Raw genomic sequence first — 24,520 nt, 5'->3', positions numbered from 1 at the left:
CTCTGATGTTAGCATCTATCCGTGCCACAGCATAGCCTCAGTCATACGCTTTATTTTATAATCTTATGATCATATGTTAAAGCTCCAAACAACACCAATCCTGCATTTTCCATAATGCAGCCTGAGGTGCCCTGACTAGCAAACACCCACGTCTTTCCAGGCCCCCAATTCTGTTGACAAGTTTTCTCCCCAGCCACAGGAGAGATCACACAGCTGTTTGAACTGTCTCAGTGGTTTTCCACATCATAGGAAGCTGATATTGATGAGTAAAATTAAAAGTAGTAGTTGTGTCTGCTCATAAAACGTGACTTATTTCCTCACTGATAATCTACTGCTGGCACTAGTCAAATATTAAACCTATCAGAGGTAAATGTCTAATCAGAGGAGACCATCGTTCCACCAAATAAAGACCTAAATTTGCAAGTGTGTTGTGTTGTAAAAGTTGTGCTACTGTATTGCTGTGTGATTATTGCTCTATCCACCAACACATAAAACTTAGCAGCCTGCTCAGCATCATTCTCAGTGGGTTGTCATGTGTCATTTTGGGAAATGTTGGGAATCAGTGACTGAAATACAATTAGGCTTTAAACGCCTCATGTTTTACGGCAATTTAAGCAGTGAAGAGGCATAAAATTCTGGTAGCCTGTTGGTACTGATACAGTCTTCCATTGTTAAATAGTCTCATTGTTGTGTGTTGTGTGCACATAACTATTGATTTGTACCCCAAGTCGAAAGCACATATTTTAGCAGCAGTTTGCAGCATTAACACATCCACACTGGGAGGTGGTGGTAGTGCCCCCTGGTATTTCCAGGACACAAGAGAATCCTGATTGGAAATGCTCTTTTAAGAGCGTGCTTTCTGTTACAAGGCAGGAGAAAAAAAATAGTAAACACTCTTACAGACAGAAGTGCTCAGCTAGACAACTCAGGAAAAGTCCGGAAGTTCGAAAAAGTTCACAAGAAACCTGAAAGTTTTCACTGATGGGCTTTTATCTGTTACCCCTCCAGCCCAGTGCCCGGCCAATGAGGAACGGACGGCATCATCAGGAGTCATACTAAGCCCTGGGTTTCCTAGCAACTACCCCAACAGCCAAACATGCTCCTGGCTCTTACATATGATTTCAGGTACACTGTCAACAAGCCATGTACGAGGGATGTCATGATACCAGAAACTTGGTTGTCGATACCAATATAAATGAATTTCCATTATTCCCGACCAAAAATAGAATAAGACAAAAGAGGCAACACACACAAGACGGTGTGCAGCAGTGGTTTAAATTGACTATGATGGCAACACCTGCGTGGTGTGAAAATATTAATTTGGAAAGATGGTGTTAGATAATGACACTTGCCTGTTAATGTTGTGAGCACCCAGCTCATGTTATGAGCTGTCACCACGCTAGCGTAATCAAGCTAACGTTAGTAGCCTTTGTGAATATTGTGTGAGCGCTGTTGAAACAGATGCCAGCTGTTAAAATTGGCAAACAATTACACTAACTTTTTTGGATATGAACAGTTTGATGACATGTTGTTTATATAAAGTTAATTACAAAAACTTACTCACACTGAATACACCCTGTGCACAGAATGAGCTGCATGCTTAGATAAGTTGGAGGTTTTTCTTCCTTCAGCCTAATCTGAAATGCTCTGTGACACTATTTGTGCACTGGGCTAACTGTTCATTTCTATAACTTGTCCCAGATGATTCACGTTTTTTATTCCATAAGTCATGTTGTTATACCTAACCTTGAGTTGGAGTACGACTATAGCCTACATCCCTTTTCAGTCTCTGAAGAATCACCTTCAGTACTACAGTAGCAAAGAAATAATGTCACATTTTGAGAATTTTTTGATAGATATATCTTGTCATCAAAGTATTGGTTCTCTTGACATCCCTGGTTCATACAGTTTGTGTATAGGCTGCTGTGTGTGTGTGTGTGTAATGTTATGTTTGAGGGACTGAAATAACCGTGTGTGTATTTATATTTACAAAAAGTTTGAGTGATTGATTGTATGTTGTGTTGTACTGTATGAGAGACTGTCTGTATGTTCCTTCATGTACTGTAAACTGCATGAGTTTTTGTGTGGGTGTATGAAAACATAAGTGTATGTAAAATACAGTGTGTCAGAGTGATGAGTGTGCACATTATGTATGTACATCTGTACTTACATGCATGATGCATATTCATGAATGTTTCTGCGTAGTCTATGTGTGCAGTGTGTGTATGGTCTCCACTCTATATTGCATACTGCTGCTTTTTGAGTGTGATTGTAAATTAAGTTTATTTTGTTCCCCCAGGTTATACCATCAATATCTATGTAGAGATGTTCCACAGTGAGAAGCAGTTTGATGAACTGGAGATTTTTGATGGTATGCAAAGCTTTCTCTGTGTTTGTACTCCACAAAGACACATTCACACAGGCACATACACACACAGCTTTAAATCATGTGTGTTTATGAAAAGTAGCACAACACTTAATAAGATGCACAACACTTAATTTTCATTTGTCGTGTTGGGAATGTCCCCCCCAGGACTTCCAAGAAGTTTGTGTGAGAGTAAATTTGAAAGTGTGCACAACAGACTGTTTGCGCATATTAAGAACTTCGTATAACTTCGCAAAACTACAGCGGGTGGTGACAACTAATTAAGTTTTTGCAAGCATATAATATCAGTTCTTTAATATCCGACTAATATCTGTGTGCTGCCAAGTCTATTTGCATTTATCTTGTCTGGCCCGAAACAGACTGTAGCTGCCTTTGATGTTGCTGACGGCAGTGGCATCATTGTTGAGTAGGTGGCTGTGACTGGAGATGTTTTCTGATTTGGTGTTCCCTTCACTTTGTTGAAGGGAACAAAATGTCAGTATAGGTGTCAACATGACGGTTGATGTTTGCGGAGAACACTTTTAAATGAAGGGTACATTGCTAAATGTATAAACACTTGTATGAAGATAAATGACTTCTTTCTAAACAAGACCAAAGTTGCTCAGGGCTGTTACTGCTGCTTGGATTTATAGGCTTCACAGACAAGACGAGCACAGGTGTCAGTGTTGTGGTCTGTGAACATGAGATTGAGCTAAATAATATGCTCCAATCAGAACACATTTACAACAAGTAATCCTGGGGCACTTAGTGACTTAATGATGCTGTCAGCGTCATGTGCTACATTTCACAGACACAATAAAACTCAGCCTGACTGCAGCATATTGTTCATCTCTGTCTCTGATAATACTCATCTGGAAGATTCTAAGATTATTGGAAATTACAAATTTACTGACAACCACACAAGTATGAAAGAAAAAATGTGTGTAGTATCCATCCCTCATATACAATGAGATATTTTACACATCATATATAACTTATGCTATATACAGCGATTCTGAAATCTCACTCTATTGTTTCTCTAGGATCCTCAGGACAAAGCCCTTTGCTTGTTGCTCTAAGTGGTAACCACTCATCTCAGCTCAACTTCACATCGAAAACAAACCAGCTCTATCTACGATGGTCCACCGACCACGCAACCAACAAGAGAGGATTCAAGATACGATATTCAGGTACATCTAACATCCATCTTTCTTTCTTTTTTCACAGACCCTTTTTGTATTAAAATGAAGTATGAATAGGCATCGCTTGCATTTCAAGTAGGAAGGCTACAATATGGGTCTGGCAAACAAGCAGATGAGTGTCCTTGTCAAGAAAACATGTAATTTGCACCATCCTGCCATGCTGAAAAATCTTCTGTATCTACTTGCATAAAAAACAAACCCAAATGCCTTTCTCCTCATGAAAATAAATTGATGCATCAAGGGTGTAGGTACATAAGCCACAATCATTTAGAAAGCACTTCTAATTGGAAACTTTCTTTTTGTAATGCATCAGGCTAATTAGGAGCAAATGAGAATGAGTAAGAACAATTTGTTAATTTGACAATTTGTTTCAGATTGAGTGCATTATCTCTGCAGGTCCTTGCCAACACGGTGATGTTCAAACCATTAGCTTAGTTAAATTTAGGTTGGAGCATTTCTCAGCAGCTCCCTCAGTCTCAGTTTTTAACTCCTGAAGAATTTGTTGAAGATGACCACCAGTCTCAGTTATAAAAAATAGAATTTACAGCGACACTGATCCTGTTTGGGCTTCAGAGGAGTGAGTCACAAGGTCAGTGTCCTGGCTCCGTATACTGAAAAAAATGTGCAATATATTTTAGTTTGTGGGTTATATCAGCACAATGGCCTGAAGTAATAGTATTGTCTTTTCCCCATGGTGTTGTATTGCCCTGACAGCGGCAGCTATACAGAGAGCAGAGAATTTATGATAGAGATTTCTCACTTCCTATACAGTACCATTCATGCTCTGGTGTGCTTTATATTGAAACATGTCGCACGCAGAGTCCATTATATATTGTGCCGTATATGTATAGTTATTCAGTGGTACAGTGGTGTAGTGGTTAGCACTGTTGATCCTGGGTCTTGGGCTCTTCAGAGTGGAGTTTACATGTCCTCCCCTGTGCTTGCATGGGTTTTTTCTGGTTTCTGGCCATAGTTCAAAGTCATGCACTTTGTTGTACATGCCTTTAGTGGTTGTCTGTCTCAGTATAAGTCTATATTTATCAATTGATATAACATGTATTTATAATTTATTAGTTTTGTTTCATCATTTCCCCACTTCTTCAGTGGGCTGTTTTGATTTTACTTAGCTTTACAGTGCAGAAACAGATAAAAAATGACATTAGGGGAATATATAATGTATGTCCTCACTGATACAGCTCGTACGTGTGTATGCATTGATGCTTGTGTGGGTCTGTGTTGCACACAGTTTAGGGGTTTTTTTTACAGTCACTGGTGCCTTTTTTCTTATCGTTCTGTTCATTCTCCATGCACTTTAACTGTGAAATGACCTTGGTGCCATTTTTCTTAATTGTGTCACATTTATTTATCCACTGACCTTTCTAAAAGCAGTTTGGAAAGAAAGAAATTACACTCACTCTGTTTTTTTCCCCTTTTGCTGCTTGGGTGTGTTAGGTGGTGAATTGGTTGGGCTGTAAATAAGTGTGGGTCACTTACTTTTTATTGGGTATCAACCATGTATGTAATATTTTCAACAGAACAATGCTTTTCATTTTTAGGTTTTTGGATTAATCAGTTAAATATATTTGGAATAAATGAAAAAAATAAGTTGATCAAGTCATCGAGTCAAACCACCTAGTGTTTAGATGTGCCACCACAATACTGCACCTTTCTATATTCATTGATAACTGATTTGCTGGCAAATGTCTGGTGAAATTAATTATTACCCTTGAAAGTTATCACAGCAACAGAACTGATGCTTTATGATATTTGAATGGGGGAAATGAATAAAAGAGCAAATACACCAAATCATAACCACCACCAAAATGTAATAATACGGTAATCATTTACATTTATTTCAGATGTTACATAATACAAGTACAATGATACCCTACATTAGATCACCAATTGAGTGTGTGTCATTCATTGTGTCCGCATTGCACACGCACATGCACTTACAGTATCTAGCCTCATCTTATCTATCGTATTCTGACTGTGATTAATATAGAACTGCTTCTGTATTTTTCTCTCAGCACAGGTAATGTAGGTATGAAGGGTTATGTGAGATTTTTCTTTTTGTAGCGTTTCAAATATAAATGTTTCCTATAGACTGGGTGAGAGGTAATTTCAAGCCTCTACAGTCCCCATAAAACTGCTAGTGCAACTCGGCATTAAACAACAACTGATCCTATGATGTATATAGGCGCTGGGATAAAATCCTATCCAAGAGGAGTTCACGTCCCTTTATTCAAATTATAAAAACTCACTAGTAAGGAAATGAAGGACTAGGCAGTAGTCACTAATCTTTTAATTTTCCTGCAAACACTGAATGATCATGTTAGAGAAGCTTTGATAAGATATGAAATTAGTGGAGCAGATAGAACAGATTGATTTTTGAACAGATAGAGTGAGCAAAAAGGAGGCCATTTCCTCTTGGAAAGACAGGTTTATAGATGAAAATGGAAATTACAAAGTGATTTTATTGTCCTGACTGGAACGGGAAAGTCATTCCACCGATGTGAGGCCAAAAGGGAGACGAGCCAAGACCAGGTGGAGCAATGACCACATCGGACGGGGAAGAGAGAGCCAAGTAGTCCATTGCAGCGTGTTCTGTCTGATGTTTAGACTGTTGTCCATGCTCTAACAGTTGTGCTTTTATGCTCCGCTCCAACAAGACAAAACATTGCATTACTTGGAAAGCTTTCAGAACAAGCACTTTCAGTATTCTGCTTGTGATCTCCTTGTGATGACCTCATAGATTTGTGATTCGTGCCACTGTTGTGTCGACTAAACTCGGTGACACTGTTGCCAGCTGTAAAGCAATAAGGGGCAAAGATGATAATTAACTTGTCTTTTATCCAAAATGCCTGGTAATGGATGAATGAATGCTACAGTGTTTCCACTAATTGGCAGAGTTCCCTGTGAACCCAGAGAAACACATTTTGTTTAATTCGTCTCCCTGTGTCTCTCTCATTGTTTCTGTGTGTCTCCAGCTGCCTACTGTAGCATTAACGATCCTCCGGTGAATGGGGGCGTGGTCAACCGAACCAAACTCCGTCCAGGAAGCAGACTTCAGTTCTTTTGTAACCGTGGTTACCGCCTTGTAGGTTCAGCCAATGCCACCTGCAGGCTCCACACCAACGGGCTGTTCCAATGGGACGAACCACCACCTTTTTGTCAAGGTAAAATTCATCACAGTCATGATGGCAGTGAAAAGTTACAACAAACTGTCTCAGAGGAATGGCCTCTATAATGTTTGTGTCTTTGTCCCGTGACAGCGGTCTCGTGCGGGCTTCCCCAATCGCCGGGCAACGGAAGCTTCCATGCTTACCAGTACACTGTTGGTAGCCAGGTAACCTACCACTGTAACCATGGTTACCACCTTGACCCCGATGTTTCAGTGTCAGCGGTGTGTTTGGAGGATGGCGGCTGGAGTAATGCTGCCTCAGCCCCCAGATGTCTGCGTAAGTGCTGCTGTTTTTTTAACCCTCATAAAGGAGCACTGATATTATGAAGTGATGTTTAGTGATATTGAAAAATAGAAAATGTTGAAATAAACTAGCTATATCCAGATATTTTCTCCATAGCAATTTTCGACCCCACTGTAGCCTATCACTAAAGCATGAAAAAGGCTCTATGGACAAAGTTCCCTAAGCATCCCTCCTGTAGGTCCTTTAACTATAAATAAACTGGAAATTTGAACGGTGAATGGGAAGTTACACAAAGGAAACGTGTAATGTAAATTATTGTTTTATTTTGTTATATTTTCCAGCGGTCCACTGCCCTAGCATTGACAGCGTCTTGTCGGATCACATGACCTACCGCCTGCTCTACGGTAGGCTTGGAGAGTTTGGCTCTATGGCGATGCTGGAGTGCTCATCGGGGTACTATTTGGGCCTTGGGCATCGGACTCTTCGCTGCCTTGCCAACGGGACTTGGGAGGGATCCGATAACCCAGCTACATGCAAGAGTAAGTATTGAAACATACATATAAGCACTGTCATGACCATCCTGGGCAAAAGAAATGACATCTGTTACTGTGAGATTTGTTTTGCTCAGGATCATCTGACCCATTCCCCCTCTGAATGAGGTAATAAAACTTCACTATGATATGATGGTTTGTGCTCCTGTTCACCTCCCTTGGCACTCGGCATAGCATATAACTTCATTTATGAGTCTACACAGGCACACAACCATAGCTGGGGTTTAAGAGATTCCCTTTAAACTGAGTCAACACACATGCCCACATGCTGTATAATCACATACATGAAATACTTCACACTCCACACACTTCACACGTATGTGTTAGCTACTTAAATCAACAACTTTCATGGACGGGGAACCATACAAACCAAGTAATAAAAAAAACAACTTAAACCCACACACTCATACACACCTGCATCAATACAAACTGCATCCCAGCTGCTGCCATATTGTGTGTCCACCCAGCCCGGTGCAGAAGCTCAGCGAAAGTACTTCCTCTGATGCAGTTAGCTTGTTTTGCGCCAAGAAAGCATGTGCTTTTCAATTGGTTTTAGTGGAAGCATGACTGTTTACACCTTGAGAGGAAGCTACTTTTTCTGTGAGTGTGTTTATGCAACACCTCACTTCCTCCTTTGCAAAACTATTCAACAGGTGTATGTGTTTCCGAATGCCTTAGGATCTTTACCACTGTTCGCTGTCTTGGGGACTGTGATAACTGTTTCCAATAGAGTGTACTTCCTAAATGTGGGGTATATGTTGGCAGTGGAAGATTGGTTTTTCAAATAGAGGGTTACTGTGCAATGTGCCTCTGCTGCTTATTTCAGAAAAACTTTCCAATAGGCTACAGAATTTCTAAGCGTTGCATAATGTTTGATATTCCAATGAAAAAGTGAAATGTGTACTCTTGAGGAGTTTCAGAAAATGATTAAAAATTGAATTCTAGTTCACATTAGACCAGTGGTTGTCAAATTTTATTTTGACCTGAGAATGGATGTGTCTGTTCTTCAAGCTGGCTAGTGGTTTGAAACCAGTGTCTCCAATGATATTAAGGAGAAAGGATCTTAAATCTTCTGACCTAAATCTAATTCAGCCCAGCATTAGATTGGAACATTCGATATGAAGTGTTTAAATTCAGGTCTTATAGTCTTTTGTCTATCTAACTCAACATTATGAAAACATCAAACAGTATAACGCAGAGTGTATTATTCCCTCATAAAACCAGAAATGTTCTAATTTCCAGTGTGTTTCTGTAATGACATGGTCTCATTATCACTATTTTATTATTCAGTCATCTCCTGTGGTGAGCTTCCATCTCCACCCTTTGGGACAAAACTGGGGACGCTGACCACATTTGGAGCAACGGCAATCTTTATGTGCAACCATGGTTACACGCTGGTGGGGTCACATGTCAGAGAGTGTGGTGCTAATGGACTGTGGAATGGTGCAGAAACCAGGTGTCTAGGTAAGGTCCATTAAATGTTACAGTATAGGATGTACATTGTTTAGTGACCTGTCCTCAGACACGTTGGAATAAAAATTAACAGTTTGATCAAATATAAAAGCTAAATTACAGATTCAAGAGCGTGACAAGTTAAAAACAATGCATACCGGTAGTGAAATGTAGTGTACTTGTCAGAGTCAAAGGCTTACAGGCATCTTGCATTAAAGATCTATTGCATCACTTTTTGTCAGATTTTACTGTGTAATGCCAAACTAGCGTGATGGAAACATGTTTTCTCTGGTACGCACAGGGCAAGGCAGTGTGTCTCAATTCTTTTTGTAAAAAAGAATAACTGATTTTTAATGGAGATGTGTTAATACAGTGATTTTATACATAAACTTTATTACTACATGGGGTTACTGCAGGACTCTAGGTAAGGTCTATGGAAATTAGACCAGCAATAAGTAAGATAAACTGTGCACATGCCTCAGTAACTCAAATGATCTACAACTGAGACATTTTATGACTTAATACATTAAGGGCTTGATTTAGACCTTCAATACGCACTGACCAGAGATGATTAATCCGGATTTTATACACACACTCTCTCTCTCTCTCTCTCTCTCTCTCTCTACTCTGATTATTCAGCCTTGGAGTTACATGCTAAATAATAAATTTAATGCAGCAGGACACACATTTTATGTGATGAATGCATAAATTAAGGCATGTCCACGTTGTCTGTGTTACTATTCTGAAATTATGATATTAATAAGAGTGTGCAAAATAACCTAAACAATAATGTAATACGAGTTTAAATTCACACTCTTTTAACCACTATTTAATAACAGCTGCAAAAGTTTTTTATTTGGTTGAATGCCAGATACGTAACTGCACTGCATTTATTGACTTGCTGTATATGCTGAGAATCAGACAGCATCACAATGTTGTTTATTCAGTATGATAAAATCTTAAAATTGCCCTTTGACTACTACTTTTTAAATATTGGGTTTATAAACCCCCAAAAATTATATTGAAAGGCCCAATCGGCCTGATGCAGACATAAAATACAAAGAATAACATCACAGAAGTTTTCTAATTAATAGATAGATTGTATGGTCAGTTATTTTCACACAGCAACACTTGTGTTAATGTTCCACAATCCTTTAATATCCGTAATCTGATTTTATTTGTTCATTAAAGAAATGTGATTCTTTCTCGAAAGCAAAGCATCTGTTCCTCGTAAATTTGGAAAGGCTATAATTTGATGTATTTCGGTGTTTAACATGTGGCAGTTTCACACAATCCTCTGTGTGTTGTAATCTGGAGGTACATACAGTATATCGACGCAATAAATCACAATTTGCTTCAAAAGAAATCTCAAAGATGCACACTGCTGTAAACAGTTTTGTTATTCATGATAAAAGCCCTCTATATCTGGTGGGTCGTAGATGGTGTTAAAAGTAGAAATATCAGCAAGAGTAATCTCTCATGAGTTCTGGGAAATAATGAATTTTCTATATGTCTGTTTTCACGGCATTAATCATCATTCAAGAAAGTGTATCGAATCATTTGAGAGAAAACTGTATTAAATGCCAAACACATCAAAGGGCACTGGGTCTCAGTCATTGACTTCATGAGGCACATGAACATGAAGGAAGGGATTGACTGTGAGAGGCGGGTGACTGGTCTGCTAATAGTTGAAATGGTATTGAATACAATTCAACGATTTCCCACACCTAAGCCCTCAAGTTGTGTCCTGCAATTTACATGCTCAGGTTTTAAGAAATCATGAAAGGATGTGGTACTTGAAGGCCATTTAGCAAACGCAGAGAAATCCTTTAAATGTGCTGATTTTAACAGGCCATTAGTGTGCCTGTAATTGCTGCATGGTTAGAACTGCAGTCACAGAGCTGCACCGTTTCTGAGCACTGATCACTCACCCGCTTATTTGAGTATAGAACGAGCACCTTGGTTGGAAGTCTAACCGTTTAGACAATGACTTAAAGTAGCTTTTTTAAGGCTATAACTACAGTTTCATTAAACCAACGGCAATAACTTTTAAGAGAATAGAGTGAGTTTAAGTTAAGTACAGTGTATTAATCTCTATATCTTTCTGTCTCTTGTAGCTGGTCACTGCGACTCTCCAGATCCAATAGTCAATGGCCACATTAGTGGAGATGGCTCTAGTTACCGTGACACAGTGGTGTACCAGTGCATGTTAGGATATCGCCTAATTGGCACATCCGTCAGAATCTGCCAGCAAGACCATCGGTGGTCTGGAACAACACCCGTCTGTGTCCGTAAGTACTCTGTGATGCCAAAACCATTGCAGATCATCAGCACCGCATCATGGTTTACTACTTTGTCATTTACTGTGAAAAGACATAGTAAAAAAAATAATTCCAGTAACTGTTTAATTCTTAGGCCGCTAATTACCGATAATGTCGAGAAATAGCCAAGAAAAAACAGTCAATTTCATAGTAATGTCATGTTTTTCATAAAGGCAAAAGATTGCGCATGCTTTGAACTTTTTGGGAAAGGTCAGAATTTTTCTCCACCAAGTTCTTGCAATTGTCAATTACAATCAATTATTTCTGGGCTATTTCTACGCAATCAATTGTTATTTCTTGGCTGTATTTCTCATCATTTCTATGAAATTGACCATTATTTCTTTTCATGAGATTATTATTTTGCTTTTTGTATGTTTTGCTATATTGCTTTCCCCTTGTATTTATTGATTCTTAATTGTATTGTACAAGTGGTGTATTGTGTCTTTTGTTATATACGTATGTCTGCGTCTGTATGATTGTATCTGTGTGTTGTGACTGTATTAGTTGTTTTTGTTCTACTTTTCCCTTGATGGACTTGGAAGAATATAATAGTCAATTTTGACTGAATGTTTGGACTCTAGGAAGAATATCTATGCTAATGCGCTGGTGCTAATGGAGATCCAATAAATGAAATGAAATGAAATGAAATGAAAAAGTTCTCCAACTGACTTTCCCTGCAGCATTTGTATCTTTGAGCAAAAACATAAAAATATTTTTTAAAAAGCTCAGGAAATTACTATAATGTTCCAAATAATACTTTTTTCCACAACTGCAATTTGTCATACTTTGTCATTCTCTCTACTCCCTTAGCGATCACTTGTGGTCACCCTGGCAACCCATCCAACGGACGGACCAATGGCAGCGAGTTCAACCTCAATGATGTTGTCAACTTCACCTGTAACAGAGGTTACATCCTCAGTGGAAATGCTCGTGCTCAGTGTCGACTCAACGGACAGTGGAGCAGCCCCCTACCTGTCTGCAAAGGTCACAAGCTCATATATTAACAGAGTTACAGATTTATACCCATGTACGTCCCTATAGAGGCATTAGTTGAATCGGTTCTGGAGAACAGGCTACATACAATGGGATGAGACGGTGATGTGGGTTTTTCTTCCATTTCACCGCTGGTTTATGTTAAGAACAAGAAAAAGCAGTCACGCACACAGGCTTTGTCAATGCAGTAATGCATCTTTCATGTGCCTTCATTGTTTTCACTCTAAAATAATTACATTCACTTTCTTTTACTGATGTTCACCGTCACTCAGGAGCAAATGAGTGAGATTGTAATCAAATGACATGATGGTTGCTGAAAAAGAAAACATTAGATCCAACTCAAGCCATGCTTTTTAGATGGTCAGTGTGAAGTCAGTATTTGTTGGCTCAACTTTCTTCTAGCCACAGTATGTCAACTGGAAAATTGTTGTGCAAATGTGCTGCCAGCAGACTGTTAAATTGTGAACTGAATAATTGTAGTATAAATACACTCTTACCATTGAACTTATTCAGCCTCGATGAGAGCTCTGTATGTGTGTGTGTCTATAAATAGACAACTAGACAAATTTATTTGTGCACACACACACAGCTGGGTACATGTCCAGAGACATGTTTCTCTCCTCTGCTGACCATGCATGGTCATTATACTACAAGCCTCCCCAGAACTCTGGTAGTGTCCCCGTTATGATATACTAAAACACAAACGCGCGGGCATTCGGCAAAGTCATGAGAGCAGATCGATACAGTGTAGTTGCTCACATGGGTTTTCCATTGAAGGGATTCATCCTCGCTTGCTTGCTTTCTCCATCTCCCATTCTTTTTTTGTGTGTGTCTCTCTCCCTCCCAGCAGCAGCTGTCAGTTATGAAACTGAAACTTTCTTTGTTCCCATAGGGTGCCAGACCCACACACTCGCACACAAACACGCACTTACGTACACATGCACACACACCCATGTCCCCCATGGACTTGAAGTTGAGTGAATGTCAGTCTCCCCTGTGACATGTGGAAAATCAAACTCCACACTTATTGGACTGGCATCCACCCAGAGAGCAGAGCAGAGTCGCGGGGACCAGAGGAAAGAGCAGAGAGAACAAAGACGAACTCCAGAGAACAAAGAAGGTTATGACAAAGAGCAGTTTAGAAGAAAAAAAACAGGACAGAGCAGCAAGGGTGATCTGAATTTACAACACTGTGGTTCAAGGTTCTGTATCCTAAAAGTATTCAGTCTGCTCTCCATTATTGTGAGAGATTGTTCTGATTTGATTACTTCCATGTTTTGCACAAGCTATATATGAAAACACTCAGCACATTAACCCAAAAATCCACAATTACTGTAGTGACAAAATTTGTCAAAAATAGGGTGTGCCCTTTGCCACCTTCCCACTATGTAATTCATCACATTTTATGAATGCAGTCATGCAACAGTAAACCTGTCAATGATGACACAACATGATGATGATTAATAGATATCTAAAATCTCAGTTAACTACTTTTTCCTCTCATCTCATCTCATCTCCTTCTATTTTAATAGACTTGATTTTAGGAACTTATTCAGTAGTGGATGCTCTAACAGAGTTTTCTGTTCTCTTCTACAGTTGTAAACTGTTCAGACCCTGGCCACGTGGAGAATGGCGTGCGTCAATCGGGCCTACGTTACCCAGAAGTCTTCAGCTATGGCGTAAGTGTGGCAATCCACTGTAAACGAGGCTTCTACCTGCTGGGGTCTGCGCTCCTTACATGTCAGCATGACGGAAGGTGGGACCGGCCAATCCCTCGCTGCCAAGGTATGGAAAGACAAATGCAGATACTGTAGGTTGATCATTTAAACTGAGAGAAAAGATGGCAACATGGGTGCAAGAGACCAATGAGAGAGAGAGGGAACAATAGATTTAAATTCATAGCCATAGCTGGCCAAGTTACTCGCAACTTTTTTTTTGGAGTTCTACAAAATATGTCTACAAAAGTTGGTCATGTTGAACACGAGAAGTCATAGGAAAGTGGGTTTCTATTTATTTTTCTTTATATTTGTCAGGAAAATCCATTTAAGGAGTGAAATGGCTTGAGGAGCCACTGGGAGGAAGATGAGGAGCGAATGAGAAACTGGGAGAGTAAGAAAGGGTTCAAGGGAGAAAATGGGGGGGAAGCAATCATAAAAGGAGGGTGAGAGTATGAAAGAAAGAGGCTTAAAGGTTTGTGTGTGGTGTGTGTGTGTGAGAGAGAGAGAGTGTGTGTTTGTGTGGGGGGGGGGGGATTAAAATAGAAAGAAATAGGTGAGCATGTGTCTTTTAGGGCAACAGGCAGTCTTGTGAGAAGGCCACCAAGGCTGATAGAAATGTAGAGATTAAACTAGAGAGCGATATAGAGAGAATAAAGCTGACTCAGAGATGGAGAGAGGAACACAGAGCTGCCAACAGGGCCACAGAACAGCAACCGAGAGGTAGAGACACTGGCGTCTGTGCATCGAGCATTACATTCAAGAAACAAGGTGTTTTCGGGAAATTGGGGGGAGAGGGTTGGTGACTGTGGGGCGCAGGGTATGAACTAATACAATCTGGGCTAAGGGGAGATATCGGAGGGCCAGTCGTTTGGCAGAAATAGAAAATCGAGAGCGGTTTCACATCTGTGTTCTCCAGAAACTTGTGCTTTGTTAAAGTAGTTTTCGGTACAGATGGGAGAGGGATGGTGGCTCTTTTTAAGTCTTCTAACTATTTAATTCAATTTGAGATGAGTTATTGGTTCTCTCTCTCTCAGGCAATGCAGCTGAACCCAATAAAAAATTAAGCTTTCCTGCTATGACTGTGTATTCAAAGCAGTAGGAGATTGTTTAATAATGAGTGTACAAGTGATATTGTAAAATTACAAATGGTCTTAACCTAATGGTTACCATGCCTATGACATAACCACAAATTCCTCAGTTTGATTCCATCTTGGGACCATGTTTCATACCCATCTCTCCTTCACAATGTTTACTGTCTATCTCTACATCAAATTAAGGCAAAAAAAATGCTAAAGGGATACAAAAGGGGTAAGCAGAGAAAAACTATAACAGAATTGTAAGTCATCTTTATTATTTAAAAAAATAACACGTCTTTTTCCCTCACATTTAATGAATAGTTATCTGATATAGTAAATTAAAAATGCTATCTTTTCTATTTTATCGAAGATGTAGTTCACTGATCCCTCTTTCTTCCTCTATTTCCTGTGTGTGCCTTGACACAACTACACACAGTCACAAAAACAACAAACACTTGTGTTAATCTCACCCTCTCCTTTGCTGTCACCCTCTCCCTCTAGCTGTCTCCTGCAATGACCCAGCTGCACCACCTAATGCAGTAGTATCTGGAATCTATAGTTGGACACGATCCCACACACTCCAACACACAAACTCTAACACCCCCTCTGTTTTTAAATCTATCACTGTCTTTATAGCCATTTCCTGTGGAGACCCCGGCATACCCCCGAATGCAGTAGTATCCAGAACCCAAAGTTGGACGTACGGTTCAGTGCTGCAGTACTCCTGTCTGCCTGGAGGGGTGCTGGTCGGCAACACTACCCGCCACTGTCAGGAGGATGGCACATGGAGCGGAGCGCCACCTTACTGCACTGGTAACAGCAAACCGGTCAATGAAACGACTTGTCTAGTGGTGTCCAGCTAGTAGAATTGCAAAGCTTAGATTTTTAAGCAGTCAAGTTGTCATGTATTCTTTTATACAGGCTGAGTGTTAATAAGTACAAAGCAATAATCCAGCAATCACAATGAAATTGTGAGCATGAAAACTGAGACTGGTAACAGGGAAAATACAGTATGTGTAATTTATATGATGAAGATGTTTACACCAAAACAAACAAACGTAGCTACTACATGTCTTCAAACCATTTTTGTGAAGTGATGTACTGTACGTAGACAACACCACACTCATAAAATACAAAAAAAACTACTAAAATAAACTGGTAATTCAGTAAATTTACCCCAACCCTTCCCCCCGGTTAGGGCTAGACATAGAAATAAAAGAAATTTAAAAAACCAAACAAATAAACAGTACAATGAAAAACACAGCAAACATAAAAACTAAGACTTCAGAATGAGAAACAAACCTGTTTAATAAGAGATAAAGGCTGAATAAAAGAGTTTTTCCACTTGAGAATCATGTCCTCTGTGCTAATGACAGCATCAGATATTACTGGATTAATACACAAGACCTGTCAGTGAAATATGACGCCTTTATGGCACCTTTATAATTTCTATTGCAGGAATTCATAGCAAATTGCTTTGAAAGTGTTCTTGCTCTTAGACTTGTGCACTCTATGCAGCTGTCAACCAGTCCACTGCAGAGGTGAGGGTTATTATTCGCAGTGGTATAATTTTGAAAATGGCGCAGATATATAAATCTAGCCACACATGAGCATGTGTTCAAGGACTTGACTTTTCAGTTTCTTTTATTGCAGACATAAATCACATAATAGAAGAGACCGCTTTTAATGAATCAGTAACTTTAAGTCAGTTAACCTTTGCTTATCTGAAGTATTTTAACATTCCCAACCTCTCTTTAAACAGCATTAAACAAAAGTCTAATAATTTGCTGGTGCATTACTGTATATGAAATTTAATATCAGCATTTGACAATCCTGCTTGTGCAAGTGATCTTGAGAAAACTGTATACTATAATTTTCGGGGTAAGATTGCAAAATTGACTTCAGTTTAAACTGGCTCTCTGCTGCTCTGTGTATAACGCTGCCTGAGCTGCTTGTGTAAGAAACGGGCCAGAGGAAGCAGGTGGAAGTGCTGGTTTACTACTCAGGTTGCAAGTGCTGCTCTACAGTAGGCTTACGCAGATCCCAAAACACTACAACTGATCATTTCCAAACTCAGCATCAACTGTCTCTACAGCTGAAATGCAATTAGCTTACTCTGCTGGCCTCAAAACAGAGCGCTCAGCAGGGCAGAATCCATCTTGCAGCTGAAGACCTCATTGAGATGCAAGGCGCTGCATTTGGAGCTGTACCCTGTTAAACTCACAAATCCCCACCGATGGAACTTAAGCTGCTAAAATTGTGACACGCTCAGTGCTTTTAATGCTAGAACAATTTGGCATCGCCTAAATGCAAAGTACAGTTTTACAAAGTGTGCGTGTCCGGGTACGTGCATGCATTTGTGTGACAGTGCATGTGACACACTGAGTACGCTAAACATTTGTGCATTTTCTGCAATATATATTATGAGATGACTAACATCACAAATGCTTTTTTGTGGATGTTGTTGACCTGAAGCATGAATGCACACATACAGTATTTTTAGCAATAGTAGCTCTAGTGTGAGGCAACCTCCTGATCCTGTGTTTCACCATTTAGTTACATAAAGCAGTACAACCTATTAGAGGGGTAATGGACATCAGTTGAACGCAGCTTTGCAGTGCATGTGGTTACACGTGTCCTTGTATCCCATCAGTTCAGGACTGTGTGGGCCTCCTTCCCTGCCTCGGTGGTGTGTAGCGTATGTGTCTGGCTGTTGACATGCGTCCAGTACATTACCTTTATGTCTCTTTTCTCACTATAGGCGTGAGCCCAGGAGTCTGTGGGGACCCAGGGATCCCTCCACACGGTGCTCGTCTGGGAGGGCAAGAATTTAAAACCAAGAGCCTGTTGCGTTTCAGCTGTGAGGCAGGATACAGTCTGACCGGCTCAGCTGAAAGGACCTGTTTGCACAATGGCACCTGGAGCGGCACACAGCCTGTCTGTCAAGGTGGGGACGTGTTGCAATGACTATTTAGATGACCCTCGAGGCCATCATTTTAAATTTGATTCTATTGACAGATGGAACAAAAGACTCTCTGCTGCAACTGCCACTTCAAGCAGCGCACGTACACCACCTTCATTTTTTTTTAGAAATAACATTCTTAATTCTGTCATATCTCTTGGTCATGTAGTATTGAGTATCAAACAGTTAGTAAATAGATATAGATGGACTGTTATACACTGCTTTCTTTTCCTATTATGAACCCCTCAATAACCAGTTGCAGTAAAATAAAAGGAATTAAATAATAATAATAATAATAATAATAATAATAATAATAATAATAATAATAATAAAAGGTTGCAGTTTGCTTACATGTATGTAACACATTTTGTAAAAATGCATGGCATTTGTGGCATATAGATTTAATTATTCAGTTTAATGTCAAAATAAATCAGCTCAGGCTCTGAAGTCAAACAGATTAATTTCTTCGTTGAAGAATCAGTAGTATCAGGCCACTTGGAACCACTTGGTGGACATGCTACTGACAGTAAGTATCTAATACACCGCCAAACAGCTTGAAGTACATTACATACGTTGCACATAAATTATTGTGTTAGTTAAACTTACTTGCTTTTACACGCATGCACTGAGATAGATAGAATTCTAAAACTGGAGAAGAATAATTATATATGTATGGTGAAATTGAACTAAAACTACATTATGAATTGTTTGTCTTTACCTGACTTCACAGTTACAGTTTTTGTGAATTGCAAAAATATATAGCTCCATTCTCTGAACCAAATCCTCAGTGGCGTTCACCCATTTATTGAATCAGTCACTCTTATAGTAAAACCATAAACATTTTTCACCTGGTTACACACAAATGCATCTCTCATTTCACCTTTTTAACACTCACGGCGCATATTGGTAAACACAAGTGACAATGGTAAAGTATATTTGCAGCACAGATGTTTCACAGTTAGTTTAGAAACAACTCATCATACTTGTTGTCAATGATACGATGAAAGCAATTTAAGACAGTTCAGAGTGCACAAGCTGTTGAAGTTTGAAAGAAACAATGAAGAGGAGGTGGAAGAACAAGACCGGTCATTTCAGAGAATGTTTGTAATTGACCATGTTCTTGTTCATGAAATGACAGGACGAAGAGCACAACCCTCTGTGGCCACCACTGTGTCGTTTTTGCTGCAGTGAACTATTTACACAATCGCTGCACAAGAGAAAAAATAACATTTAGTGGCTGTTAGTGGTGATTTGATACTGTATGTAGACTGACCGCTCACTAACTTGACATTCAACAGAAAATATTTCATACAGTATAATATAGGAGGCGTACAGGGATAGTGGGAGTAGGTTGTTTAAAATAGGGGCGGTTTCAAGTAAGTGTGTGTGTGCATGTTTATATCTGTGTGGCCCAGATACAAAGGACTGAAGTGTGTCACTCCTGACTGACTGAGCTGGATCTTCCACAGCACGGTGGTAATAAAGTGCGTCCTATACAACAGCAGCTTTCAAAGACATTCTTGAAAACCCATGGGAGTTTAGGGGAAATTAAAGTGGGTCCCCGAAGTGCGTTAGACACACTGGAATCCTGAGCTGTTGCCTGTGTTATGCTCCCTATTACCGACTGTACGAGGTGGGCTGAATAAAACACTGCTGACATTAACTCCGTTGTGCCCTGATGCAGATTCTAGATTGAGTTAGATAGATGCACTCTTCTGGCAGTAATTTTAGTGGATAGCGGGAGGAAGAGTGAGTCATACAGTTTTGTGTACTCTTATGTATATTGTGTGGCTGTGACCCGAGCACCAGCAGTATACTAAATATAGAACACAGAAAAGCATAAAGGCCAGGCTGCCTGAAATGGGAAAAAATAAGCAGCGGATCTAGTCTCGTCTCACTTTTAAGCTATTAAATTGCAGCTTTAGTTTGAAATGTCCTTGAAAAGTGCCATATATTTTGATTAATATTTTACATTTGAAAAAAAGTAATGTCAGTCTTCAAAATATTGCTACATAGAATTTATATCTACATGAAATCCACAATGTCACTTTCTTTCATTTCATTTCCTGGTCAATCGTATCTCATTTCGCAAAAAGCTTTACAGATTCATCCGTCTCCCGATTCTACGAGACACAGCACTGACACAATGTCAAATAGTTGAGCAGCTTTGTTGACAGTGTGGTTGAAACTGTCTGACAGTTAAGCAATGAATTTAACTTTTGTTGATTCGTGGTTTGCGTACAAGTATTAGATTTTACAGACACCCATACACACACACACGTACCTGTGTCTATGTTGGTGTAACGCTAATTATTTATGTCTTTCTACAGTTGTTTTTCATTAAGCTAATAGTGGTTAAAAGCTGATTCAGGGAGGATGAGACATCTATCACTGGGACACAAACACAAAGAAAGACATGCACACATCCAAATAAGCACACAAATACAGACTGTGACTCACCCCACCTGTACTTATTACACACACAGGCATAAACAGTAACCTGCTGTAGACATACACACATCGCTTTGTGTTCATGTACATGTCCACCTATACACCCTGTCTCTCACACACACTCTTGGACAAAGCTTTTAAGGGCTCTAACTAATGAATCCTGTCAATAGGTGTTTGATCGTTAAAAGGCCGACAGCTGTCATGATCTTATTAGTGAAATGTGCTGTGGTTAGTTGGTAATTCCTGTCGGTTCTGTTAATGTGCTGAGCCAGCGAACTTAAGATCGATGGATCGCTACGTTAGAGACTTTGAGTCCTTCTTCCGCTGCATCCTTCTGTCCTCCCTGACAGTTTTGTCTTACACACCAGCAGTAGTTCAAAAACAAAGGGATGGATAAAGATCCCAGGATTTGACTTGTCAAAAAAAAATCGTTTATACTGTGAGAACAATACTCTTTAACGGCTTTAATGCACAGCGTAGTGCAGCCGCTGTGAAGATGCCTTCAGATGCCTGAAGATGACTTTACGCATGTTGCAATGTCAAGTCTACAGCTATTTTCAAAACATAATTATGTTTCTTCTGCACTCTTACTGTTAACACTTTGTTTTCCCTAAGATAACCATTGAAGGACATTGTCCACAAGCCCTGACTGATAATTAGCCTCACAACCCTGCTGCATGACCAATGCCTCTTATTTGTTTTTCTTACCATAATGATCTGATGCAAAACACTGATGCATGCATATCTGCAGACATCACGTCCTGATTTTTAACAACAGAAGAACCTTGGAGCATTTTAAGACTTTGGTGTTTTGCTCAGTGGCACTTAGAGTGGGTGCTGCAGATATATCACCAGCCTCCTGTCAGCCTCCAGCACGCGAATAGAAAGCTGTACATCTGCCATTCAGTGCTGGGAATCAATCCAACAACCTTTAGTTATTAATCAGCCTCACTACCTCAAGGACATATTTTATGTTATTTCCAGCTGACTCCAGTGATAATCTCATTATTGCTGCCTACAGCTGATCAGCCTTGAGTGACAGCAACACAGTATTGCTCACACTGATATTATCAGTATGATTAATAGCTGCTGTTTAATATTTCCTAAATTCTCAGCTGTATCCTGTGGTAACCCTGGAACCCCGGCACACGGCAGGATAGTGTTCAGTGACGGGATCACCTTCGGGAACTCAGTGGCTTACGCGTGCTGGGAAGGCTTCAAAACATCAGGCCTAACCACAAGACACTGCACAACAAATGGGACATGGACAGGACAACCCCCTGACTGCACAGGTAGGACAAGTTTTAATGGTGTTGCTTTATTACTGTTGTCTTTGTTCGTGGTAACACCAGGCGTGCAGTCATTATCATGAAACATTTGGTTTTGTTATAGTTTGAATAGCTTTTTTAGCTACAGCACTAAAGCTATATTACTTGAAATAATATCAATGGTGTATGTAATGTTTTTTTTTAGTTAAAGTAGCATAAATCGTGCAGGACAAGGGAAGCCTGCAGCTGTGCAGAGGCAAAATTGTGGAAGGTTGTGGTGTGTGAGTTTTCAACATGTGTAGTTTAAGTGAGCCAGACATGAGGTTTGGGAAAGGGAGGAAAAGAAGGTGGGAGGTAGATGAAATGAAGCGGAGCTGTGCTTCAGGGAAGTTAGGAAAGGCAGACGACCAGAAAGTGAAGTGGGAGGGCGAGGTTAAGGGGCAGGCAGAAATAAGTGAAAACATAGTTTTTCACACTGTGTTAGAAATATCAGTGAGATACAGTAAAAAAAAAAAAGATTATAAGTCCAAGAATGTCACTTCCCTGGCGCACTACTACAGTCTCATCACACACACACACTGCACCTATCGTATTTGTCATTCGTCTTATAAAATTTCTCCTACCACCTTTAGTGATCAGCTGCGGGGACCCTGGGCCAGTGGCCAATGGGATCTATCTCGGAAGTGAGTTCACATTCAACCACACGATGACCTACCGCTGTAACCCCGGTCACTTGATGGAACCAAATGGACGAGGTGTTCTGCGTTGCACTAAAGATGGAACGTGGAACCAAACCAAACCCAGCTGTAAAGGTGAGAAAAACCAACAACAGCCATAGCACCTGCTCCTCGGGTAAAACCGGGCACACGCTGTAACTTTTAGATTTATCCATCTTAACAGAATCTGCATTAAGGGATCAGTTTGACAGTCATTTAACCATTTAACAGTTTTTTGAGGCCAAAAGCAGCTTTTAAATTTAAGAGTAATTTGAAGTGTTGATCATGTACATAGAATATGTCATGAAAGAAACATTTTACAATGAATATGTCAATAAACAAGATATAGGACTCATATGAAGCATATGAAGGTGCAGAGTATAAAACTTGAGCTGTGTTCACCTACACAATCAATTTCGGTGTGGTGTGGGCAAGCATGTATTATGAACATTTAGTTAAATTTTTAGAACTAATATTGACATTCTATCGCCAATCAATAATTCATCTTTATTAATAAATGTATCCTTAATTTGTTGATATTTTTTATTTTAGATATGTTTGTCCATGTGATGCAAGCAAAGTATTATTGATTTTGAGCATGTGAACCCAAATAGCAAATATACAGTATAGGCCTATATAAATCAAGATGTAGTTAAATTTTACACCGCAGCTCAACACCATGTACTGTAGTACATGACTTGAACTGGAAAAGATGTCAAGTCTAAATGTGACAGAAATCTAACAACAAGGTACTTAACGGTAAAGAATAACAATGGTAATTATTGTTATAGAGATGTGCAATTGCACCAAAAAGCCTGACAAATCCAAGTGGCAATTTAAATAAGAGCAGCATGTCAATGCAGGATGGCATTATAAAATAACAGATTGTGACTTTAGCAGTGCATCAGAAAGAGGCCAAGGGAAGATTAACATTTCTCTTTACAATAACAGAGTGTTAAAATGGGGTTTATTTCCTGAAACCCCTCTGTTTTTCACAAACACAAAGGGAAAAATAAAAAAGAATGCATTAAAATAAAATGAGCTGGAGTTTTACAACAGCCCATATTTAGAGTTTAGACTATGATAGTCAACAACAGTAAAAGGGGATGTTTCCTGAGATCCTCCCTGCCGCCTCTTCCCACATACAGAAAATCTCCGGCTGGCTCCTGCAGTTGCAGAGGCTTTGAACTGAGATGAAAAAAACAGAGAAAACAGGGGCAGAGAGGCTACTGAGAGGGAACTGGGGAGAGATGCAGACAGAGGGAAAACAGAGAAGTAAAAGATACTGTAGGTGATAGAAAATGAGACTAAGGCAGGAAATAGAAAAATGAGAAATGGAGGGGAAAAAGACAGAATGTGAAAGAGGAAGAGAGAGAGATATACAAGTAGGAAAGGGATGCAAGTCCTTTGTATTTTCTGTTTCTCTCCCTTTGGTTTCATTCCTGTCTTTTCCTCTCTGCCCTCCTTCCTCCTCACTTTACCCCTGCTCTCTATGTTCTCCTGTTCACGTCTTTTTGTTCATCTCCCCTGTTTTCATCCCCTCTGTTTTCATCCACTTCAAACAATCCACAAGTCTTCATTTGATCCTGTTTTGGAACAGCAGCTTCTTCACACACAGGCACACATGCACACACAGAAACATATTGAATGAAGGAGTTGTAAGACATGAAAGTGTAGCTCGACAGGCAAAATGAATCGGGTGAGATGCAGACAGAAGGAGAGAATGAGCAAGCAAAGCAGTGAGGTGGAGGGATAATGGAGGGAGATAGAGAAAGAAAGGCCGAGGGAGTTAAAGGAGGAGAGAGGAGGAGGAGGAAGAACAGAAAGGATGAATAGGTGCAGTGGAAGAAAACATCACAGAAACACAAAAAGACTCAGAGTAATGCAGAGATTAAGAAAGACAGAAAATGGGAGGCAGAAAAAAGAGGAGAGTCAAGTGTGTGAATGAAAGAGGAAAAAGAGAGAATGTGATGAGCCATCAGTGGAGTGGGGCGATGGAGGAGCGAGTGAGAGAGAG

The 24,520-nt window shown here is 39.8% G+C and overlaps 1 protein-coding gene across 1 annotated transcript in view; it reads left to right on the top strand.

Annotated features, from left to right (window-relative positions):
• LOC146989734 (CUB and sushi domain-containing protein 1-like) overlaps positions 1–24,520 on the top strand; it is a 373,646-nt gene that overhangs the window by 330,894 nt on the left and 18,232 nt on the right. The window contains exons 49-62 of the mRNA XM_085763336.1: positions 1,009–1,125; positions 2,300–2,371; positions 3,409–3,555; positions 6,558–6,746; positions 6,843–7,028; positions 7,337–7,534; positions 8,837–9,010; positions 11,116–11,289; positions 12,130–12,303; positions 13,909–14,097; positions 15,743–15,919; positions 17,868–18,053; positions 21,635–21,811; positions 22,420–22,599. Of these exons, the coding sequence (XP_085619462.1) occupies positions 1,009–1,125; positions 2,300–2,371; positions 3,409–3,555; positions 6,558–6,746; positions 6,843–7,028; positions 7,337–7,534; positions 8,837–9,010; positions 11,116–11,289; positions 12,130–12,303; positions 13,909–14,097; positions 15,743–15,919; positions 17,868–18,053; positions 21,635–21,811; positions 22,420–22,599 (2,340 nt within the window). The remainder of the gene's footprint in view (positions 1–1,008; positions 1,126–2,299; positions 2,372–3,408; positions 3,556–6,557; positions 6,747–6,842; positions 7,029–7,336; positions 7,535–8,836; positions 9,011–11,115; positions 11,290–12,129; positions 12,304–13,908; positions 14,098–15,742; positions 15,920–17,867; positions 18,054–21,634; positions 21,812–22,419; positions 22,600–24,520) is intronic.

Source organism: Trachurus japonicus, chromosome 3 (assembly GCF_045865225.1).
Source record: "Trachurus japonicus isolate A0001 chromosome 3, Traja_1.0".
In the NCBI taxonomy this organism is placed as follows: Eukaryota; Metazoa; Chordata; class Actinopteri; order Carangiformes; family Carangidae; genus Trachurus; species Trachurus japonicus.
The sequence above is the reverse complement of the archived record's forward strand: the minus strand, read 5'-3'. Positions and strand labels throughout refer to the sequence as shown.